Source organism: Zonotrichia leucophrys, chromosome 4 (genome assembly GCF_028769735.1).
Source record: "Zonotrichia leucophrys gambelii isolate GWCS_2022_RI chromosome 4, RI_Zleu_2.0, whole genome shotgun sequence".
In the NCBI taxonomy this organism is placed as follows: Eukaryota; Metazoa; Chordata; class Aves; order Passeriformes; family Passerellidae; genus Zonotrichia; species Zonotrichia leucophrys.
In genome coordinates, this window is record NC_088173.1 from 38,862,217 (window position 1) to 38,885,886 (window position 23,670).

The 23,670-nt window shown below is 40.4% G+C and overlaps 2 protein-coding genes across 5 annotated transcripts in view; one reads left to right on the plus strand and one right to left on the minus strand.

Moving 5' to 3' along the window:
- ZNF827 (zinc finger protein 827) overlaps positions 1-12,908 on the minus strand; it is a 153,672-nt gene extending 140,764 nt beyond the window's left edge. For all 3 annotated transcript variants that reach the window (XM_064711224.1, XM_064711227.1, XM_064711225.1), the window contains exons 1-2: positions 12,878-12,908; positions 7,709-7,803 (exon numbers count right to left, since the gene is read on the minus strand). The gene's annotated coding sequence lies outside the window, so the exon portion shown is untranslated. The remainder of the gene's footprint in view (positions 1-7,708; positions 7,804-12,877) is intronic.
- A 3,494-nt stretch (positions 12,909-16,402) lies between these two features.
- Positions 16,403-22,183, plus strand: LSM6 (LSM6 homolog, U6 small nuclear RNA and mRNA degradation associated). Of its 2 annotated transcripts, none has more exons than XM_064712330.1 (4): positions 16,403-16,462; positions 17,352-17,464; positions 20,310-20,423; positions 21,916-22,183. In XM_064712330.1, exons 2-4 carry the CDS (start codon positions 17,371-17,373, stop codon positions 21,948-21,950), a joined length of 243 nt encoding a protein of 80 aa, XP_064568400.1. In that variant the 5' UTR covers positions 16,403-16,462; positions 17,352-17,370; the 3' UTR covers positions 21,951-22,183. The 2 variants fall into 2 exon arrangements, with proteins under 2 accessions (XP_064568400.1, XP_064568399.1); XM_064712329.1 differs by having other exon boundaries at positions 16,408-16,508.
- Positions 22,184-23,670: the final 1,487 nt, after the last annotated feature.

Consider the following 23,670-nt stretch of genomic DNA (forward strand, 5'->3'; position numbering starts at 1 on the left):
CAAAAGGGTAACATCAGGCTCATTTACTAATGTCCATAGTTTGCCAAGCATATTTTTTGTCCAGGAAACCCAAATGCTACAGAGTTTAGAAGCCTGTGAGACTTAAGTAGTGGTAGTCCTTCTCAAAAAAACGCTGCAGTGTATGTAACCTTCTTAAATTCCCTGGGGCTTTTTCCATTTTACAAACGGAGAGCCTGAGAAGGGTTTTGCCATAGACAATATTATGAAAGAAGTGTTCAAACTTTTGAGTGACACAAATAAGTGGTTTCTAAACAGAGGTGGACATACAAGAAGCTGTATATAGATAACTTCTGGGTGGTAGATGATGTAGAGTTGCCACTGCAAATGAATGGACTTTTTAAGATGATGGACTCCAAAGTGAGGTACACACATGACAGACCATTGGGATGAATGAAGATATTCTTTATGTGCGCCTCATCGATAAATAATTTAAAAAAAACATTAATCTATTTAATTTTCAACTCATCCTTTAAAAAAAAAATCTCTATTTTGTGCATGTTTTATAATATATAAATTATATATATAATTATATATGAGTTATATATATATGAGTTAGTCATATATATATGAGTTATTATATATAATGAGTTATATACATGTATATAACTCATAAATAAATAATTGATTGTACATAGAGTGGGGGTGTATTTTTTTGCTGATAGGTGTATATGATCCAAAACACTTGGAAACCAGCATTTAAGGATTAGCCCCTGACTGACCAAAGTGAGACTCCCATTATTTGAAAATTCTTCTCTAAAAGGCTGACAAATGACTCTTGGGATTTGTTGCAAAGATCAGTGAAACAAATGGAAGCTGCTTGTAAAAGCTTCCAGTGGATTTGGATCAGGCCTGTCAGAATTACAGCAGCAGAGGTAAGAGGAGGTATCTGTCATTCCTGAATCCTCTTCCTACAGTGCTGCTGACACTGCTCTCCACAAAGTATCATATAGATGCAGGAGCAAGAAAAAGTGCTTACGTGTAATTCTGCATAGCAAAGGAGTAGTTTTATGGTGAATGAAGTACTGATATGGGGCAAGACAAACACTTCTTGGATCACAGTAAAGGTTACAGTTAGCAAAATAAATTTAGCTGCCAGCTCTGTACTTTTTCTAGCATTATACAACATAATCATAACAACCATAACGCTCGACACTGCTGCAGTAGAATAACTGAATGCACAGCCCACTAGTTTTGACAAACAATTGCATTCTATCATCCTAGAAAGGGAAGCCATCTTTTTCCTCAGCCCCTGCCTTGTGCACTCAGGGCACAGCATTGCTGCTAACCAGGGGCACTTTGTGGGGTGAGGCACAGCCCCCTCCTGCCATGGGCTGCCTTCACTATTGGCAGATGTTTTTTTGAATATATATATTTAATATATATATATTTATATATATATAAAATATTTATTTCTATATATATAAAATATATATTTTTGAATATATATCTATTCAGGTGGCCACTGATCAGCACCAGCTCCTCACTGACCTCGGGCCCACAGCCTCGACAGGAGGTGTGCTCATCCTTGGGGCCAGTCATGCTGTCCCTCAGGCAGCTCAAAGGCATGCTCTTTCCTTGGGTCTGAATGATTAGGAAAGGCACCTGAAATACAGCTATTGCTGCTGCTGCACTCTAGAAATGTGGCCATGTGATGCAACAAGTTTATGCACCAGAAGTGATTCTATCACTAGAAAAAAAGGTAGGTGCATTTATTCAAATGTCTAAAATCAATCATCAGCCACCAGGAATAGATCATATCTGAAAACCTATTGCTTATCCTCCTCAGTTTCAGTAGTGACTTCACTGGAGGTCTGTCTCTAACATGCCTAAGTGGAATGGGAGGGTCAGAATGAAGGAGTTTACAGCATCAGCATCTTTTTCTTGCTGTGAACCTCCCTCCACTAACTGAAACTTTCCAGTTTTCTCAGCTGGCTTTTGGGCTCCATATGGATCTACTGCAGCCATTTTACTATATGCAAAAAGATGACTGACACTTCCCAGACATTTTTAATTCAATAAAACACATGATTATTAATGATACTTATTAACAGAGGATATAATTGAAACTCTAGAAAAATGCGCACATATAAAACCAGGCCAACATTTAACACTGACACAGTACTAGTCCATTTCTGCTAGTGTATCAATAGGACATTGACTGATGGGTCTGCACTGGCCTGCTCTCCAGGCACTGCCACACTTGTGCTGTGGCTGCTGCTCTAATTTCAATCCATACACAAGGGAGGGACTCCAATGATTTCAGAGGGTGCAGAGGGGCTCATTCATTAGTCTGGCCTCATAAAAACTTACTCTAGTGCAAACATCAAACTGGCTACACCTATTTTAATGCAATTAAAAGACTGCATAAATCAATGTCACAACAAGTATTCCCCTTTAGACACTCACTAATGATCTTAGCTCTTAGGAGAGAGCTCTGCTTTCCTTTCCTGAGTGTCAGGTCACTACAGCTGGTTGGCCTTTCAGGGGCAGCAGAAGCCAGATCCTGGATGGCCAAGTGGCCACAGGTACTCTCTGGCATCCCCAAGCCACTGCAGCCTTGGAAGCTGTTCAACAGAATTGCTTCTCCCCATGCTCCTGGCAGAGCAGGTGTGCTGGTGTTGGCTTGGAGAGCTCAGTTGTTTCCAAAGTTAGCTAATATGGTCCATGTTTTTGGTTTGTGCTGGAAACAATGCTGGTAACACAGGGATGTTTTTGTTATTGCTGACGGAGCCAAGGCCTTTTTTTGCCTCCCACCCCAGCATAAAGGGGTTGGGATGCACAAGCAGCTGGGAGGGGACACAGCCAGGACAGGTGATTCCAACTGACCCAAGAGATATGCCATAACATATGGAGCCATGCTCAGCATGTAAAATTAGGAAAGAACCAGAGGGGCATGGTCAGAGTGACGGAGTTTGTCTTCCCAAGTCCACATTACATGTGATGGAGCCTGGATTTCCAGGGCATGGCCAAACACCTGCCTGTCCTTGGGAAGTGGTCAACAAATTCCATGTTTGGCTTTGCTTGCACCTGTGGCTTTTGCTTTACCTATTAAACTGCTTTTATCTCAACTCATGAATTTTCTCACTCTTATCCTTCCAATTCTCTCCCCCATCACACCAGGGAGTGGGGCTGAGTTTCTGGCTGGGGTTACACAACAGCAAGCACTGCTGACAATTTCTGTATCTCACTGCTGTACTGCCTTAAAGATCACTGCTATTGTTAGCGTAGCAAAGAGGCCCGGCACTGCCTCCAAGCCCTCACAATTACAATATATGTCCCATTATGCACTTTCTATAGAAGGGGAGTCACAAAATGTTTAGGTGGCTTATCCAGGATACAAAGCTACATCAAAGTGGTAATTCTTATGTAACTCTTAGGGAAAGGAGCATATCTGACTGAATGATGATGCCTCCCAACCATAAATTACAATATTTGGATTCAGCACTTTCAATTTTTGAGCTGTTTGGTCTCTGACTGATGACTAATGAAATAAACTGCTTTTATCCTCCAAAACCCAAAGATGTGGTATATTTCAAGCCTATTTCAGGAGTGAGCCCATTGTGGAACAGACAAAAAGGTGGTGGTTCCCAGGAAACTTTTCATTATAAGCCTAACCAGGCAATTTTCTGGAGACATGATATTAAAAATAGAAACTGTAAGGAAACAGAGACTGGCAGAATCACACCATGCAGAAAAGGGCTAGGTTAAACTCATACATCCCCATGCACAAGCAAGAGCCCCCCACAAAGCCCCACACGATGCACATGAGGCAGGGCAAGGCTGCTGAGGTTTGGAAGGAAGTCTGTCACACAGACAGGTGGATCCCAAAGCACAGATCACTCCAGCTTCATCCCTTCCCTCTTCACCAGCAGCACCCCAATCTGCCATTCACAGAGGTGAACAAGGGAAGGGCACAAAGCCCACTGGACACCTTCATAAGGTTTATGTTTATCTGAATATGGTTTCTGTTATCTTATATATTGCAACAGTTCTATTATCATTATAGTGCAAAGATTGTATATCACCAGAGTTTGGTACCTCCTCGATGTTTCTCACAGGCAGCTCCTCTAAGCACTGACTGCTCCTGGTCCTTGCAGCAGCCATCTGACTCCAGATCCCACCAATCCACTCTTTTATAACACTGTTCTTATTGGCTACAGGTGTGGCCTGTTAACGTCAGGCCCGCTCCTAATCTTTAGTGATTGGTTCAGCTGAAACTTGTTGGGGGATAAGATTACATTCTGTACCACCTTCATTTACCCACACTGTATCCCCCTACAGTTTCTATCATTGTTTTATAGTCTGGAGCATGTCAACAGGAGATAAAGAGGAAAGATGACTGAGGAATTAAATTATCTGTAGTGCTGAGCAAGCCTTTTTCAGCCCACTGTGGTTTAAATTTGTCACCTGACATGATAAGGTAGAAGAGGTTATGTCACACTTCAGCTCAAGATGCAGCTGTCTGGGAAGGCCTAACATCCCTCATTAAAGGGGACAGTGCTTGACCCAGCACTGAGGTTAATACTGAAGTATTCCCCTGGAGCCAGCACTGTGGGCCCTCATTACCATCACACTCTGCTGCTCTAAACATGGGCACCCTAATTGATAAACAGAATCAGTCTGTTTCACACCTCAGAGACAAGCAGCTACAATTTGAGATGGCTATCCTTTGGTAGGCAAAGAGGGCAGTTTTTATTTTTTCTTGTGTGCATTAGGTGTCGGCAGAACTTTAATCAATCTTCAAGTGATGCCAATAGCTCACAGATAGAGCTGCAGTGCTTGAAGGAAATAGGTTATCTTTTCCCACTGTGAGCTGCTAGTTCTGAGGAGTGTTTGATGCAAGTCTAAAGAAACTGCACACACTGAATTTGAAAGGATCATTAACCAGGAAAAATTAACAAAATACTAAGAAATTACTGAGCTCGGCTGGCCAGTTTTCCAGCTATGACCTTTAGTTCTCCATAAAGAGAAGGATCTTTAAAAAAAATCAAACATTCTCACCAATCTGGTTAATTAAACAGAATGGCAAATGTTACCACATGTGGGGGAGGAATCCAAAACTATTTTGGGTAGAAAAAAAATTGCAGTTATAACCCAGTCTTTAATTTAAAGAAAATATAAATATTTAAGCATATGGTATAATATTTCATGAACCTGTGAGAGTAGTGTAAATATATAATTGCACTAAACATATATAAATATTGCACCAAATACTATAAATAAAAATAAACTGGGAATGAAATAATTTTTTTCCCTAAAATATGATATCAGAATACTCAGCATATACATATATATATTTAGGGAGAGAGTGTAAGCACTCTAGCCAAGTGTTGTAACTTGTAAGCCATATTAAGTTACTTTTATGAGACTCACACTGATTAGTGCAGCTTATCTAGGTACATCTGACTGTCCTGGTCTTGCAAGGATGTTGTCTGACTGCCCAGGCCAAGAGCAAATGAAACCACAGGCAGTGCCAAGACAAGATGCCAGCACTGGATTCTCTTGGTAGCTTGCTGTCTCTAGAGGTGAAACTCAGAAATAAAATGTTAAAAAAATTGAAGTTTTGGTACAGGCAAACCATGGAGTTTCTGTTGAAAATAAGTGGCTGCCAGCCTGTTGATCCTATGGATTAATTATAGGCTCAGGTATAAATTGAGTCCCCTTTCCCTTAATGCCTTCAGAAGGACAACAGGAATACAGTGAAAAAAGCAATTGAAACTTGCTTATTTACAGTCATTGCCCTTAAACCTGACAGAGTAAAAAGACAGGATCTGGAGGTCCTGTCACAAATCTGATATTTCCACATTAGTACATCTGTAGCAGCCCACCATGGCTAGTGTTTATAAATAAGAAGTTGCGTTTGTAGAATTTAATTTCTATTAAGATTATTTAAGAGATTTCATGATAACTTTCATAACTTCACATAGGACATGATCTACTGCTGGACTGTAAAAAATAAGTCCTGCTCCTAACTGTACCCTCACACTGCCATGGCATCCTGCTGCTAATACTGACAGTGCTAAATCTAAGTTTAGGCTTGAAGAATTAGATCATACTTCCTTTTCCCTTTCATCACACTAGAAGGTGTGTCCTCATTACCTGAGTACTTGGTTAAATATCTCCTGGTTGTTCTCTTTCATCAGCAGGAAATGATGAGCTCCTGGTACAATACACAATTATTTAAAAATTGTATTATCATAGCACCTAATGGTCCCTTGCACTTGGTACTGGACAAACACATTGCAGAGGCAAAGAAAATTGCCCAAATAATTTTCAAGTCAGTTATAAATAAAGATACAATAGAGGGATACATCATGGAAATCACAAACAAATGACACTGGTTAATGTAAAACAGAAGATAGAAAAATGTTGCTTTGATGTGGCTCTTCTTTCACACTTCAGTCTTCCAAGAAATATTAAAAATAGCTAAAATCCCTTAATTTCTTCCTTAATAATACTCTCCCAGGTGACCATATGCCACAGGGATGCTGCATGATCACAAATGGGAAAAATACCAAAGATCATGAGGGGAATGAGTCATGAAGCAGCAAGACATGTTCTAAAAATATTTACAAACCCTTAGTTAGAAGGAAGAAAAAAAAAGGCTGCTGCAAATAGCATTTCTTGGACAACAGGATTCTTTGTATGGACTAACAGCACATGTAACATAACAAATGGCAAGCTTTTCATGAGAGACCAGTTCTCAAAGAGCTTATGAATGTCTCTCTCCTGAATTTCTTCTTCAATTTCTGCTTAAACTACCCTGAGTCTTACATATGGAGAAGGAAGAGGCTTAATCGGGGCAACTGTAAGCCTTTCATCAATTCAATTATCCAGTAAAGGGCTCACTCGTTGAACTCAGCCATAAAATGTTAGAGTGGCAGTGCTGCTCCTGTCTATCAGCTTGTGTCCCTGAATTCTTTGTAGCCTTAGGGATGTTTTATCTTTTGAGAAATGTGACAGTCTGCCTTTGGAGACTGGCCTCAGCACAGCTCCATAACCAATATATTGACAGATAGAAGGCAGCGTGGAAAGCGAAGCAGTTCATGGCTTGTGTCTGTCAAGCTGCTTTCCTCTCCAGACACAGGACCTTTAAAAGTTATTACAGGGCCTTTCAAACCATTACCTTACATTAATACCATCAGATTTATTTTTATAGGGATCTATGGATCTACAGCAGTATCACATTGTATCTAATTTCCCAGTATTTTTACTTTTTGGAAAATATAGTTAAAGTATTATCATAACTCTAAGCATACACAGGGATTATCTTCAAAAGGTACCTCTGCTGTCAGAATAACAGGCTTCAAATGGGGTGAAGAATTCACTGATACTGCCAGTATTTCTGACATTTTCTACTGAAATGTGACTTGATTGTTTCTAAATGTAAACCTGAATTTGCAGTTTCTCTTTCCTCCATTTTGAAGAGGGAGGAAGGGAGACTGCTGTTTCAAAGTAAATGAAAACCAATCACATCACCCCTAAGAATATACTAATCTATAAAAATTAAATTCAAAAGAACACAGGACTAGCAGTGGGATATTACAAGAATCCTCATGAGGTCAATCATAATTTCTGATTCTGCAGGACACAGATACAAGCAGCTGTACTGACATAAGTGCATCATGTTGGGGATAACACTGTACTAATTGTTCAATACTGTGATTTCCTCCTTGTTTTACCTTACCTGACTGTCACTGTTGCTGTGCCCCAGCACCCTGGTTAGGAGAACATGATGGTTCAGAGGCTCCTGAAAACCATTTTCATTTAAAATCAGGATTTCTGCAAAGATAATAGAAAACAACATAATTACTTCTTATGCTGTTCTTTTCTTCCTTATTACAATCCTTTCAAGATCAAACTGCCAAAATACCAAAGGACATAATATCCAAAGTTGATTTTCTGAAATTTTAGTTTGGAGGAAGCAACTGTCTTGAGGAGATACTGTATCTATATATATGACAGCATATTTTAATTTCTTGTCTTTAACCAAAGTCACCAGCCCAATGCTAACACAATGTACTTATTGGACCTTGAGATTTCTTGCCATTTTATGGCCTTTTAATCTTATGTTCTTGTATATGATGTTTAAGAATGGTGCATCTTCAGAATGACATGATAAAAGCTTTCAGTCAGGAGCTGGGAGCACATTTAAGAAATGCACATTTTAAATAGGCCTTTAAAATCATTGGCAAATATTTCCTAGACAAAGTAGTAAATTCTCTGGTCTAATGTAGAATGAAATAGGTTTTTGGTACTGGGTTCCTGTCCTTTCTCTCAATGAAATAATCATGTGTCCAGGTAATGGCGGACTATATTGCTGTCAATATCACTTTCAAGTTATTAGGTCCAATCAATGCTGGATAAAAGGAAAAAGGGTGGTCAACAGGCAATCTGGCTCTCAGTTTAACACTCCCTTGAGGATTTTCATTATCCTTTCCTTTTCTGTTCTCAAGGTTAGCTCGAGCTAGACTATTTGTAGCTTCAGCTTCCTGGAGATAATGCACATCCACAATAGCCTTGCTCCTCCAACGTCAGAGTGCCCTTCCACCTGAGTAAGCAGAGTCCTGTCTTTTTTCTATTATTTGTGACCTTTTCCTGGGTTAAAAGGTGACTCCTGAAGCAGACAGGTTTCACTTCTTATGGTGATTGCAGTGCAAAAAGCACGCTTCTACCTTGTTAGAAGTGACATCACTGTACATTAAAGACATCATATCTCCTTTCATATTAAAATGCCTGTCAGTTCTGCTGCTCACAGGCTGTAAATCTGCCACTGGATCCTGTGCTTGGGAGCTTTCATTATGAAAATATGGAAGATAAGCACTCTGCTTTACTGTCAAAAGGAAGAAGTCTGGTTGTAATGAGGTTACTTTAAAAATAAATACACAATTCCTTAAACAGCGATTCCTTGATGTGGAGCAATTTTTGAAAGCAATATTTTTTATCTGAATTCCTAAAAAAATTCAAGCTTAAAATATAGTATGAGTAAAGCATGCACATACAGTCCGGTAGAATTTATTAATGCATAGATAATGCACAGCACTTGTTCATGCAGTAAATCAGTAGATTTTCCTTTGACTTTGGCCCTCCAGCCTTGAGAGAAATGACATACCAGAATTTAACCTGTTTTCCATCTTTATATAATATAGATACAAAAAGACTTGCATGTTCTGCAAGACAGTGACAACACTCAACTCTTGTACTCTTGACTGTAGAAAATACAGTCAGTAGAAAAATACCTCCTAAGCAGCAAAGGAAAATATAAATAATTATTGATCATTTTCTTCCATGGCATCATTAGGATCTTAATACTACCTTACTACTACATAAAGTTTTCATCCATTGATCTGAAAGCACTTTAGATGTATCATTCTTTTTGTTTTACGGAGGAGAAGGTGAGACAGAGAGGTGAGATGAGCTGCCTCAACATTTGAGAGCAGCTCAGCAGCAGAAGTGAGAACAGATTCTCCCTCTCTGGACTAACTTGTCCCACACTTGACTTGCTCATTTCCAAATTTCAAACTGGTAACTTGCACTGTTTGTTGGTGTAACCCTGAGGTGTTTACACAGCATGTGATTATTCATTGTTAGGGAAAAATTATTACAGATCTTTATTATTAAAAAAAATTTAAAATCTCCTTATGCATTTGTGCAAAACCACTAATTCATTGTTATTCCCCATTTCCACCCGAATTCCCTCCAGCTGAGGAAACTTCAGCATGTGAGCACAGCATGTGTATTTTCACATTTCATCATCCAAATTACATCCTCCATTGTTGATATTCTGTTTGAGGAACCAAAATGAGCAGTTTAAGAGTTATTTATGGGTGATGAAGCCTTTCACCTCCCAGGCATTGATTTTAATGTCCAAACCCTACATCCAGAGACAGGAATATATATTTAGGCAGTCCTGTGTGCATTATGTGAAATCAATTGGTAATGTCAGTCCTAAGTAGAGAAGCAGGTGAAAGCCATGGGGGAAAACAACCACCAGATAAATACAAAAATACATACATAATTACATAATAAAATACATAGGTAAAAAAAGAAAAGGGAAAAATGAAAGGAAATAATTTGGATGGGGAATGGGAATGAGTAGGAAAAATGTAGTAGCTGAGGAGGTGGCACAGTTGGGACATAGCCTGATGAGGACTGCACTAGTCATGGAGGAAACCAAGAACATGTCACTTAGTGGAGGTGGAAGCAAAATGAAACAAGAATCAAAGAAAAGCATGTGAATGCAGTGTGCTTCTTCACCTTCCACTTTCTCCTGGAAGCAGAGAGGATTTCCTTCCTCTTTGCAGCATGAAATCCTCTGCTATGAAGCAGAGCAGAGAGAGTAATGAGAGCTGTAGCTCTTTAATGATCCAAGTCATAAGGATTTATAACCCATTTTACAGCAATGTTGCCAACACCTTCCTGGCCACAAAGCCTGCAAGGACTGATCAGGCTTCTGTATCATCTGTCTGCTGCTCACAAGGGGCTTGTGAATCTTTGCAATTCTACTGTCACAAACCCTGCCTATGCTGAGAGCTTTCATAGCATTCTCCACCGTTTCCAACATCCAGGCAGGCCCAGCAGCAGCAAGAGTGCGATTTCTAATGCCAGGTGGTCTGGATGGCTACAGGCACTTTATGCTACTGCCCTCTCAATTTTCCAGGTAAGATCAGGTGAGTGAGAAAAGATGGGTGTTGTTTTTTGCCCTAAAGCTCCTGCAATTCCTGGGAGTGGTGGAGCTGCACTGATGGCACAGATGGCAGTTTTGCCTGAAAGGTGTGAACCAGACTGTGGAGCAGTGAGTCAGTTGCCCTGCATCATTCCCCTCTCCTAGAAGATAGCATTCCTCCCAACCTGTTATTGCAGATCTGCAAGAGTTAGTACCTAACCTTCAATATTGTTTTATGTAATTTTTACAGGAATATATTTTTTCTTGTAAAAGGAGACAAGACTAAAGTATAGAGGAATATTTTTTGGCATGTGTGAACACCAGGGAATCAGATCTGAACAGTGTGTTTGAGGTTACACTACCTCGTAAACTGCGGGCCCTGGGGACTGGGTCACAGGCAGTCACACCAGATTGACAGATCTCTATTTAGAGATAGAATCTTTATTTTCACTAGTGCACCCATTGAATTTATATTAGAGTTAAAAAGACAGTTGTAAAATGTATTCTGTGAAAAGCAAACTTTTGATTTAATATAGAACTTTATGCTATTGTTCTATGCCTAGCAAAACCGTTTTTTTCATATAGATACAGCCTTCTAGTCTTCCCTTTTGATTTGACCCATTTTTATTGTTATATTAAAAAATTAATGCAATCTCCTTCATTCCCTTCACAAAATAATGACTTTTTAGTCAAGAGCCAGAAATTTGGGTCTATTGGAAATTACCAGCCCACAAATGCTCTAGAAGTAGCCAAATATTGACATTAAATTGCATTTTATTTCTAAAGAAATTGAGCTCTCCTGTTAGTAAATGGTGATGGTAACATAATCCCCATTATTCTACATGCTTAATGTGGCTGAACACACTTTAATCTTCCTTTTTCACTGAAATTCAGGACAAGGTATAATATTGTTGTTACCACACTACAAATCTGACTCATGCTTACTTCATATCCCCAAGTCTGCATCAGAAGCATTTCTAGGGAGCTGGGAACCAATTTGCAGATGTTTCGCACCAGCAAGTCAGTTTAGCATGACCACTTCAACCCCTTTCTGTGCCTAATCTCAATACCAGAGTTTTCAGCCTGAAGTATTGAATCAGTTTCATCAAACTGAATGTGGGGAAGTTTACATTAAGATGTTGTCTCTTGATACTCCACAAGCAAAAAATATAGAATATGTCTTTACCCTGATATGAATATTCTATAGAGTCTAACTTTGCTCCAACGCTATCATATTTTAGAAAAAAATCTTGCTAAGTGGTGCAAAAAAAGGAACCAAGTGGGGCTTCTAGCCTTTGCTTAATAGAAAGCACAAACCTGACATGATCTGTCACACTATATTTTAACTGGACAGAAAGTAGGAGAGACACACATTTGACAAAAGGTCATTGTGTCACTTATGCCATACAGGAGGAGATGAACATCCCAAGGTGATGAGCACAGTGTGAGAAGTTAAAGATGACAATTTTTTTAGTCTCTTCTATCTAAAATCCGCAGCTCAAACTCAACATTTTTTTGAGTAAGGTTCCATTCAAAAATACATTAACTTTTTAGTTGAGAACATGGAAGGAAATCAGTTCAAGTCAGCTCTGATGATCCTAGCACAGCATGGGAGATAATGTGGATAACTAAGTCTCTGTTTAAGGAGAAAAACATCTCTGAAGTTTTACTATATAGGCACAGAAAATCATTCACTTGCTGAGAGGCTTGAACTCTCCCATCCAAATGGGAACATCAGACTTCTTAATGCTCATGAAAAAGCCCTTGGGAAGCCAAGCACTCCCAGGAACTCCAGGAGGGGGTTAAGTGAACTCTGAAAGCTTCTGAGGCTCTTCCTTCCCTTTTTATAGAACTGAAAGTGTAGGAAACAGACAGAAAGCTTTAGGCTGAGTTCTTACATTATCCTCCCCAGCTCCCTGGAAGAACTGCTGATAGTTCCTTGTCCACCAGGAAGTTTGCAGAGAAAGAAAAGGAAGAAGGTCCCAATACCTCCTTTCTTTCTCTTGCTTCTTCATGCACACTTCAACTCCTTAATGTCCTATTCCTCACACTCAAAACAACAGAAGAAGACAGTTCTGAGAAGCATAAATCACAGTGAAAGAATATAGCTCCAGAAGGAAGGCCTGGAGAAGTATTGTCTTATATATCAAGAGTTCTATGCACAGGTTCCATATCTCCAGAGTTTGGTACCTCCTCAATGTTTCTCACAGGCAACTCCTCTAAGCACTGACTAGTCCTGGTCCTTGCAGCAGCCATCTGACTCCAGACCCCACCAATCCACTCTTTTATAACACTGTTCTTATTGGCCACAGGTGTGGCCTGTTAACATCAGTAATTGGTATCATTAGTTATCATTAGTAATTGGTTCAGCTGCAACTTGTTGGGGGATAAGATTGCATTCCATACCACCTTCATTTACCCACACTGTATCCCCTACAGAGAAGCACCTGAGATCTCAGGTGTATTTTCAGTAACTTACAGAGGCATCCTAAGTAATTAGCAAAACTTCTGCTGGTTTCAGTGAGAGCAGAAATTTTGCCTTCCACCTCTTAAACCCCAGAAATGCACTACCATTCACTTCAAGGCCCTCAGGAAACCCTGCAACAGCAGTGCTAATCTTGAATTGCAGAGCTGCTGCACCTCAACACTATTTCATGGAGGCTGATACCTCCTTCTGCCTCCCCATTCTCAGAGGCTCTGAACAAGAAATGTTCCTATGGATTTGGAACTTGATCTTGGACTCTTTCTTCACTGCATAATTTTAAAAAATGCTTTTTTCCTTTTTTTTCTAACCTAAGAAGGCACCAAAGTTAATTGTTAAAATCATGTGATATGCTGTGATTTGGGCCAGAATGGATTTGTTCTCTCTGACATAAGTTTCAGGTGAGAACTGTTTAAAGATTGAGGCTTTTATTCATCTGCTGGGTGTAGTTGGGGATTGTTCAGGCTGAATTCAAAATGTGCCACAGACATTCTTTTGTCATCTGGATTGTTGTTGTATAACTTTAATATACACTTTACTTGTATAAACGATGTGCAATTCACAGGAAAGGAGATACTGGACACTCCTTCTGACCCATTCTGTGTTCTGTAGCCATCTCACTCTGGAAATGCTTTTATTTCAAGTAGCTGGGAGAGAAAAACCTTCCTAACTTTGAAGTGGGTTTTACTGCATTGATAGGAGAGAGAGAGAGAGTGAGTGAAAGTGAAATTCCATTTCATTTTTAAAGTTAACTGTAAAGTTTTAATTAGGTCCTCTGAACAAGGATTCTGTGATGCTTTGTGTTTAAGAGTTAGCAATAGCACGCCATCCACAGACTTCCATCCTAAAGTTCAGTTGACAAAGGCCAACACAACTCTTTACTTTGTAACTCTGTAACCATTTATGTTTGAGGTGAAGATGTTAATATGGAAATTTTGTGAGCTGGGAACGACTATGAACTCCATCATTGTAATTTATGACCTTTCATCTGAGGCCAAATGTAAAGGCAATTGCAATTGTTCTATATCTCAAGGCCAGCACACAGCAGATGTGTGAAATTTGGAGTGCTAGACATAAACTTTTATTACCAAATTATAAATAATTTCTATCACTTACAATGTTCACCTTTCAAGTTCATCTTGATTAAAACACAAGGGCAGCATCTCGCTGATTTCCATGAGTTGTGCAGCTGGAAAAGCTCTACCATGGCACACTAGGAAAAGATAAAGCAGAATTTAAAACAATCTACTGCGAGCCAGGTATGCAACATCTTAGATTAAAATACTTTTTCATCTAGAGGACAAACAAACAACAGATAATCATTAGCCAATGACATCTGAATTCTATTTTCACTCTTGGAGATTTTGAATCCTTAAGGAGTCCATTTAAGGTTAATTTACCTCTAGGAACAGCACATGAGACTGCTTTAAGACCTCTGGCAAACCAAGGAAAATTACCCAAGATTTGGGTTCCTGCTTGGTCTCAAAGTATGGAAGAAGGAAGCTAAGGATACAGAACTGTCCAATCTCAATGCCTATGATTTAAATCTGATGTGTCTGTGAGGTTCACAGGCTGTGAAGCAGGAAAGCACAAGGATTTTGGTGACTGACAGCAGACAATCCAAGTATCCACACACACAGAAACTGTAATTAAGTATAAGCCTCAGCTAGCTAGAAAGCAGCCTATTGAGCAGAAGGCAAACAGCTCATCAGTTGCTGATGGCTGGGAAAAAAAAAATACAAGCTCTGAAGGCAAATTTGTAAGAAATAAACCAAAGAAGAAGGCTCACAAAACAGTGTCCCTGGCTGGATTTGCAAAATTGCCATGCAAATTTACCAGCCCAGACATGAAAGTTTTGTTTGCCCAATCTTCATACTGGAGATTGATAACAATGAAAACAGGAATATTCCCTTATCAAAGCATTACTCACTGAAGCCAAGGAAGCCAAATAAAACTTTGCAAGTCTGCTCCCTGGAGTAACTATTTTATGTTCCTTTTCTGCTTCAAATACTAGATATAATCAAGCACAGTTGGATGCTCCTGATTAACATGATGGTTGCCTGGAAACACAGGCACAGTGTGGCCAAACTTCCCTGTCCCTGCCTGCGCCTGAACTCTGGGACAGGCAGGTGAATAAGGTCGGGTTTGCTGCTCTTGCCTCTTAAAAGCCTTTTAGTCTAAGCATTGGAGAAAAAAATTGTTACTGGACACATGTTCAAAAAGAGAAGATAAACAACTCTAGAAAGAAGCAAGAATACAAATCTGTGCTCTGAAAAGCCACGGTACATTTTCTCTGTACCATGAGAATTGAGAGGTTTGACAAGATACTAAATCAATACCGGACAGATAAAAAACCCCAACAAAACAAAACAGCCCAGAAGCTTTCACAGATGATTAACTCTTGTCACAGTACTAAATCCTAAAAAAATATTTAAAAAGAAATTAAAAAAAGCAAAAAGGAAGTATTTTCCAGACATCAGGAGATAGCTGGGGGAAAGGAGGAAAAAGGAAAAACAAGTCATATGATAGGGAGAAGTAGAAGACTAGAAGGTGAGTTCAGTTTCTTTTTGTGCCAAGCTATTCCCAGGTGACTTTAAAAAAAATAAATCTCTTATGTTTCTATGTTCACTGATTCGTCTGTGAAATGACCTTCAGCACTTCCCTGTCTAGTCCTGGACAGGGTGCCTGTGAGGTGCTCACTGTGTCTCTGATAGGGACAAGATCACTTGGGACTTAACAGGGTCTCATTGGAGTAAATACAATAGTGAGTACCGTATTGGACATTGGGAGGAATTCCATCACAGAAAGGGTGATTTGACACTGAATGGGCTGCTCAGGGCGGTGGTGGAGCCACCATCCCTGGAGGTGTTTAAGGAAAGCCAGGATGCGGCCCTCGGTGCACGGTCTGGCTGACAGTTCGGAAATAGGCTGGACTCGCTGATCTCTGAGGCCTTTCCCCTAACCGACCCTGTGGAGTTTGTTTCCCCACAAAACACCCTGTAAGATTTTTTCCACAAGACATCCTGTAAGATTTCTCTCCGATGGGGTGTTATTTTGTGCGGAATGCCAAACAAGCCACAAAAAACCCGCCCACCTCCGTGAAGGGCCGGGGGTCGTGAAGCGCCCAACCCCAGCGAGGTCCCGGGCAGCAGGGGGCGCGCCCTCAGCCGCGGGCCTGCCTGGCGTTCGGGCGCTGCGCGGGCTGACCCGCCCGGCCGCCGTAGCGGGGCGGGGCAGCTGCGGGCGGGGTGCGGCGGGCAGGGCGCGGGAAGCGCCGGGAGCGGCGGCGGGCGGTGAGTGCGGGGCCGGCCCGGGAAGCAGCGGGAGAAGCGGCGGGCGGTGAGTGCGGGGCTCCCCGGGCTGCTCTGTCACGGAGCTGCGCGGGTGTTTCATGGCTTCCCGTGTGTGCTCCGGGAAGGGGACGCAGCCCCGGGGCCCGAGCATCGCTGGCGGCGGCGGGTGTTGATGGGCAAACAGTGAGGGTCCCTGGATTCACGGCTGGAATCGCCCCTTGCGATTTGCCCCGGGAAGCAGCCGAACGCAGTCGGCAGCGTGCGGGGGTTTTCTGCCTTTGCTCACAACGCCGAAGAAAGCGATGTTGGAGCAGAGGTGAAGCGAGAACTGAGAGGGGTCTTGCTCCAAACTGGGTGCGCCTGCTGCCTTTTTAATCACAGCATCTTTCCTCTGTCATTTAATCACAAGCCTTAACTTAGTCTGTTTTATAATCTGAAGGCATGCTTTTACAATTATGCTTTTCTTCTGTTTGTGTCTGTTCTCGCACAGACTTCCGTGTATAGAGCATGGATGGGCTGCTCCCTCCACCCCTAGAGACACGAAACACCTATTTAGGCTTAGCCCTCTAAAAGAATTTTAGCAAAAGGTTTTAGGGATGATGAGGCCTTTGGCACTGTTTGAAATTTAAGAGATGCACAGTGTGGCAAACAAGGATTCTTAATGATGCTTTCAGAAGTAATAAAAATGCCAAAGGGAAAGTTGAATGCAATGGCTTTAGGAGCTCTGTCTCCCCACCTCAGCCCTTAAAGTTTTTCTTTCATCTCAGTATTTTTCATCTTCAGTATTTTCTCCTAATGAAAGTATTACAAATCAGCGCCTGCCTGTGTGTACAGAGTATTGAAAACAATGTGGAAGCACGTCTCTCATCCTAATGTTTTCACTTCTCAGCTTACTAGGGACGATCAAGATGAGTCTACGGAAGCAAACCCCCAGTGACTTCCTAAAACAAATCATTGGAAGGCCAGTTGTTGTAAAATTAAATTCTGGAGTTGATTATCGAGGTAAGTTCTCCATCTGTCTCTCACAGTGAGTAAAGTAATTCATTGAGGAGGCTGGAATAGATGCATGGAATAGAAAAGAAAAACAGTGTGATCCAGAATAATGGAGTGTGAGAACAGAGACAGTAAAAATAGAAAATCAACTCTGGAGAAAGTGATAAAGAAGGAGGGGTAACAGCAGGGGATTTAGAAATTAAAATTACTCATCTAAATCATTAGTGTCCTTGGTCACAGGTGATTAAACTGGATGATTCTGAGTTTCTAAACTGATGCTTGGAAAGATTGTCTGGAATTACAACTCCTGAAATGGCCAGAAACACCCCTTGTTGGAACTAGATTTTTCTTCAGCTTTTTGTTCTCTATTTAGGTAATACAGATCTTGATCCAGGAAAGCTTCAGACTAAACTCTGCTGTCATTCATAACAGAATTCTTACATGATGAAAAGCATTCTTTACATTCTTAGTTAAACAACTGCCTAGATCTGTGTTGGGTCAAGGCTCACAGAGATACAGGAAAAAGTTTAGTGTAGCTTTTGCCAAGTCTGTCAGCATACCTTCATGTATATAGGATTATAGATTTTTTTAAACCAGTAAATTAAACAACTCTGTGCAGTGAAATGTCTTGGTCCTGCTCCAATTAAGGTAACAGTATCAACCTGACCAGTTTTTGTAGCAGTATCCAAATTCAGTCAAAACTAATCTCTGCTGTGCTCAGTTAAGAAATTTTATTCTGTAATGGCTTAAACATTATGGTTCTGCAACAGACCCCTTCTTTAGAGAGGTTTACTTCAAGTGGTTTGAACCACATTATCTGAGCACTCAGGAGGGGTTGGGGGCTTAAGAGGTTTGCTGCCTCTCTGTAAATTCTTCAGTGCAGGAGAATGTAGAGAGAACTTATTAAGGTCAATTAAAGCAAGTCCTCATTTATCTGAGGGTACACACAAGGCAGGGCCAAACCAGATTTAGGTTCCTGTTCTCACTGAGACCATTGCTACCTCTCCCTTGGTAAGATCCATTTGTAAATGCTGTAGATGAACCGCTCAGCTTACCCCTCAGCAGAGCTAGTGTAACTTGCCTGCAGTCTGACACCACATTAATTGAACAAGAGTTCCCTGAACACCCTTATTTGTCACTGGATTTTCCCCCCTTCCCTTCCTTATTTCCCTGCACTCTTGTGACAGAAAAATCCTTGTAGTGTTTTTGTTTGAAAAATATGCACTTAGTTTGTTTTCTGCAGAAACGTGACCAACATTTGTAAAAGCCAAATATTTCCAAAACAGCATCTCAGGCTGTTGTTGCAGATCTGCCCAGATTCTCCCCCAGGCTGTGCTGCTGATGTTTTTGTTGCCTCCAACGTGGCCTCATGCAGGTGCTGATGTGTGACTGAGCTGTCTTCAACCCTTGCCAAGTGCTGCAGGTGTCCAAGTCAGGAAGCCCTGGGAAATGATCAGGGGGACATTAATGTATGGTTTCTGTGTGTAAATATGGATATATACATTAAAGCATCTCTACATACAGATAAAACAGAGAATTGCTAGCCAGGATGAGCAATGATAATATTTGATGGCATTGGTGGTGTAAGAGTAAGCACAAAGAAAAGTAGGAAGAGAATGAAACAACTGCACTCCTTGAATGCACTCTAGGAGCAAAAGAGTTTGAAAATACTGCATTTATGGCCTACTGAGTTGTATGTAGCTCAGGTAAATCCACATGGTCCAGTTTTAATTTTGTACAAACATTTTTGTTTTCTGTTCCTGTGTGGATACCTCAGGATTACTAGAGTGGAAAAGAATCCTGACTTTAGTTTGGGTCTTTTTGGGGCATTTAGTGGCACTTTGTGAGCAGTTTTTCTCATGTCTGTGGAAACAGAGGAGAGAAAAACAGGAAGGAAAATAATAACCTTTAAGCCATGACAAGTTGCAGAAGAAGTTGAATTCCTGATTATTAACTAGAAGATCCTGCAGTGACATTTCTGAAAAATGAGAATGTGTCCTGAGTTTTCTCCCTCTTCCTAATTACAGCTAATATATTATATTTCATGTCTTACTGCTAGGTAAATAGCTAGGTGTTTTTCAAACAGAGGAAAAGTTATTTAAGTAGTATTTTCTGTGCAAGGATAAAGTCAGGAAAACCCACATGCAAGAGGAAGATAAAACAACTTGTAAAAAGCTGCATTACCTCTGTGCTGTATTACACTAATATGTGTATATTCCTGATCCAAAAAAAACATCTAATATTGCAAATGACATTTTTTTTCTTCAATTGCATTATCAAAACAGTGTATTTTTATTTTTGTGGGAAGATTTCAGTGGCCTTTGTTGAAAAATGTGTAGAGCTTTGTTGATATCAAAACAGAGACTTGCAGGCAGTGTTCTCCTAGCTCTGTAAGCATGAAGGCAAATATGTGTAGGCTGTCCTGTATTAAAAGGGTTGTTTTTCAGCTGTATCCTTCACAAGTTTTGTGACAACTCAGTTTACATAGCATTGTCCTTAGGTTATCCAGTTGCACTTAATGCCCCACATGTTTTTTGGTGTGTGCTTAAAACACAAATGAGAAGGGACAGCTTAAACTTCCAATATGGAAATTGTCCATCTTTTGAAAAAATGCCTTAATAACTTCTTGTTTTTACTCCCACAACTCTTACACCAACTGATACCATTGCTACCAGAGTGGTTGGGATTCCTTTCTCCAGCTGAATTCTTTGAAGACATCTGTCCACACTTGGGTTTTTAGTTTGTTATAAGGATACAGGGTGGGCTTTTTTCCTGTACTATTCAAGCACAGTGCATTTTTGTTATTTTAAAATAAGTTCAAGCTGATTCTCTTTTAAACTGCCACTGTTTTCAGGTGTGCTGGCTTGCCTGGATGGATATATGAACATAGCTCTGGAGCAGACTGAGGAATATGTAAATGGACAGTTAAAGAACAAATATGGAGATGCATTTATCCGAGGAAATAATGGTAATTCCTGCTCCTTCTCTTACTGCACATTAGAAAACTGTGTTTTGATATTCTGAATTTGAGGGGTGGCTGAGGTGTCAGTAAGCTGCCTGTAAGCCTAAAACTAATATTCCTTTTTGGAAATCTTTACAATATTTGCTTTTTACAGTTTCACTTTCTAGGGTCTGTGCTTTTCTGCATTCCTGTGGTCCTTTTTTCCTCTGGACTTGAAGTTCATTTAGAGAAGCATGCTCTTTTCTAGCCTTATTGGAGCTTATTTTCTCCTGTTTGACAGGCTTACTCTTTTGCACTTACTGTTTGCTTAGATGGCCTCTGCACCATAAGAGTTTGTGTTTTTAGGCAAGCTACTGCATAAATTTATGCTACAGTGCAGATATTACAGTGACTCAAATATTTTCCGGTGAAGTAGTTTTCCAGGACTGAATGAATGCTTATCCTTAGTCCTGGAAGCTATTTTCATCTTTTGAGTAAAGATTTTACCACCAGCCAAAAAAATTACTCATGCTTTAATATTGAGCCTTTGAATATCCAAGTGCAGTAGGTGGATTTTAGTGCACTTCAAGGACAATCCCAGGCTCCTGAAATGACTCTCTGGTATCAGGCTGTAATAGCAGGACATGCCAGGGAGAAGAGTATCTAAAAATAGAAAAGGTTCACAAGCTGGAGGTGAATGAAGCAGAGTTTGACCAAGTTGCTTGTGAAGAAAATGGAGATCAGCAAGGAGGGATGGAATGAAAAGACACAAGGACCAAACCCCATGTTAGAAAAAGAGTCAAAGAGAATGTGGCAGCAGTGTAAAAGAGCATTTGGGTAGAGAAATAATCCTTGAAACAAGGCCAACCCTTGCTTTTTGCAAGGCATTTGGACTATTATGCTAAGGCCTGGAGTGACATTTCAGCTGGAGAATCAATTAAGGAAATATTCTGTTGGGAAAGTTAAAAAGGGGGATGAGAGGCACAAGGCTCAAGAACAGGCTGAACAGAGAACTAAAGACATGTGGCAGCTTTAGGAGCACAGTATCATTTTATGCTGTGACTGGATCTGTTCTGGGCATATCAGCCAAGCAGGAGGAAGATGTCTCTTCCTTCATAACTAATTATTAGCTTTGCCTTAAGTGCTTGGGATTTCCAGCTCTTATTGAAAGATCACAGCATTAGTGTCTGACACCTGTAATTCTGCTGCTGAGGAGCTCTCATGCTCCCCTCAGCAATACTGCAGGGCACTGCCTTTGTTCCTGCTCTGTTCAGCTACAGCTGCTGGAGCATAGTTGGGCTATGAATAAAATAAATACTGAACCAAAGTAATACATAATGTTTAGAGCTAATGGCATTTTTTGAAACTTGGACTTAAAGGTTGCCTGGCTTTGTTCATGCTGAATGGGATCTCTTATAGTGTCAATTTATATGCCATGGAAATCAGATGTTTTAAATAAAAAGGCTTCTGCATGTCATTTACCAGGGCCCTCTTCTGTGTGCCACTTTCTCTTTTTCAGTGTTGTACATAAGCACCCAGAAGAGGAGGATGTGAAGATGGCAGAAGGAGGCTGGTTTTTTGTACTTGTGAGCCTCTTTGAAGTGATGAGCCCTATTTGATTTGTAGTTCAAAATCCACAGGTGAAATACACAAGTGTTTAAGTATTTTTTTAAATAAATGTAAATGTGAGTGTAAACTGCCAGAATGGTTTTGTTTCAAAGTGTTGCTTTGTTCCATTGTACAAAAGAAAAATAAAAAGGAAGCTTGTAATAGTGCTGTAAGACTAATTTGAAGCAACAGCTCATTTAATTATGCTAACAGTTACAAAGGTACTGATTGAAAGGTAAGCAGGCATGGATTAATTACAAATCAGAGCTCTGTATTAATGGCAGAACAATAGTTTAACTGATGGTGGGAAGGGAAATGCTGATGGTTTGGTGACAATGACCTGTCCCTTTTGGAAAACACAGGGTCAGCTTTAAATGCCAGGCTAGTAAGAGTCATCAGCTAAAAAGTTCAGCTGTCCAAAAAATCTTGAATTGTGGATTGAATCAAGGGATGTAACAGTGACACTTCCACAGTTAGGGGTGGGGAAAGAATAGAATCAAATGGAAGAAAGCCTTAAGGGTGAAAAGGAAGCTCTGTGCCAGCTGAGGAAGTCAGTCAGAGGTGAAGAGCTCTCAGTTGTTATGTCAGTGCAGCCCAGTAGCTACTTCACCTCCTGCCTGGGGACCCCCCACCCTTTCTCTGCTTGGGGTGACCTTTTTCTTGTGCTCCTCTGCCAAACACAATGGACTTCTTCAGTAAAAAGCAATTTTAACCAATACCTAAATCTACTCCTGAAAATACACTGGGAATCTGAAAGCTTTTATAAACATGCCACATGTGTCCTCTCCAGCCAGTTCCTTCTCCCATCCATTCCCCCCACAACCTGGTACCATCTCTATATTCCCTTTGTCTGGCCAGGAATGAGAAGTGCATTAGAGTATGGGGTGGGCTTTAGGGAGGGGGAGCCTCTGAGCTGACAGCAGAGAGGGAACTTGTTTGTGTGTATTTTGCAACAATGCTCCCAGATAATCAAAGCATGGTGAATAAAACCAGCTCAATTTTACATGGATACTTATTCCAGTTTATAAATGTATCTTCTACATGCAGTCAGCCAAGAAGAAACTCAAACCAACTCTGAAAATTCAGATACTCCTTCACCTGAGTGTTCCTGCACTTAACATCACACACTCAGAATGTTTTCTTGTTCTTCATGATGAAGTTATAAGTTAGGGCAATGTACCTCATGGTGAGGCTATTGAGCCAATTTTTTACAGGAGCTTCCTGAAGCCTGGCTTTATTCTTGGGACCGTTTATAATGCCTCCAAGAACAAAAATACTTTAGTTGTGGATGGATTAACACAAGACAACTGTGTGAATATAGCATTGTCCCATTCTTCCCAAGTACCAGTAGCTGTGATGCAAGCAGGAAAAAGTCACATTCCAGTTATCAAAGGGAGAGAATGAGAACTGCAAATTTTAATTCTACTGGTTTTCAAGATGAAGAAATAATTCTAAATTATTTTGCTATAAGTAGTTAACCTTTCCACATTTAGCACTTCAGAAGCCATGATAGAACACACAAATAGAGTTGCTACTGTACAATATGCTTCAATAATTTATATTTTTCTGACAAGGGTTGAAAAAGGTCCAGGATGTAAGACAAATCACCAACTTGCTCTTCTGTAAGTGACTTTTTTTAAAAATGAAGATGTACCTTCAAATGGGG

Coding starts and splice junctions, on each gene's coding strand:
- LSM6 (XM_064712330.1), top strand. CDS start 17,371: ATGAGTCTACGGAAGCAAACCCCCAGTGACTTCCTAAAACAAATCATT. Junction 17,465..20,309: donor TTCTGGAGTTGATTATCGAG/GTAAGTTCTCCA, acceptor CACTGTTTTCAG/GTGTGCTGGCTTGCCTGGAT. Junction 20,424..21,915: donor ATTTATCCGAGGAAATAATG/GTAATTCCTGCT, acceptor TCTCTTTTTCAG/TGTTGTACATAAGCACCCAG.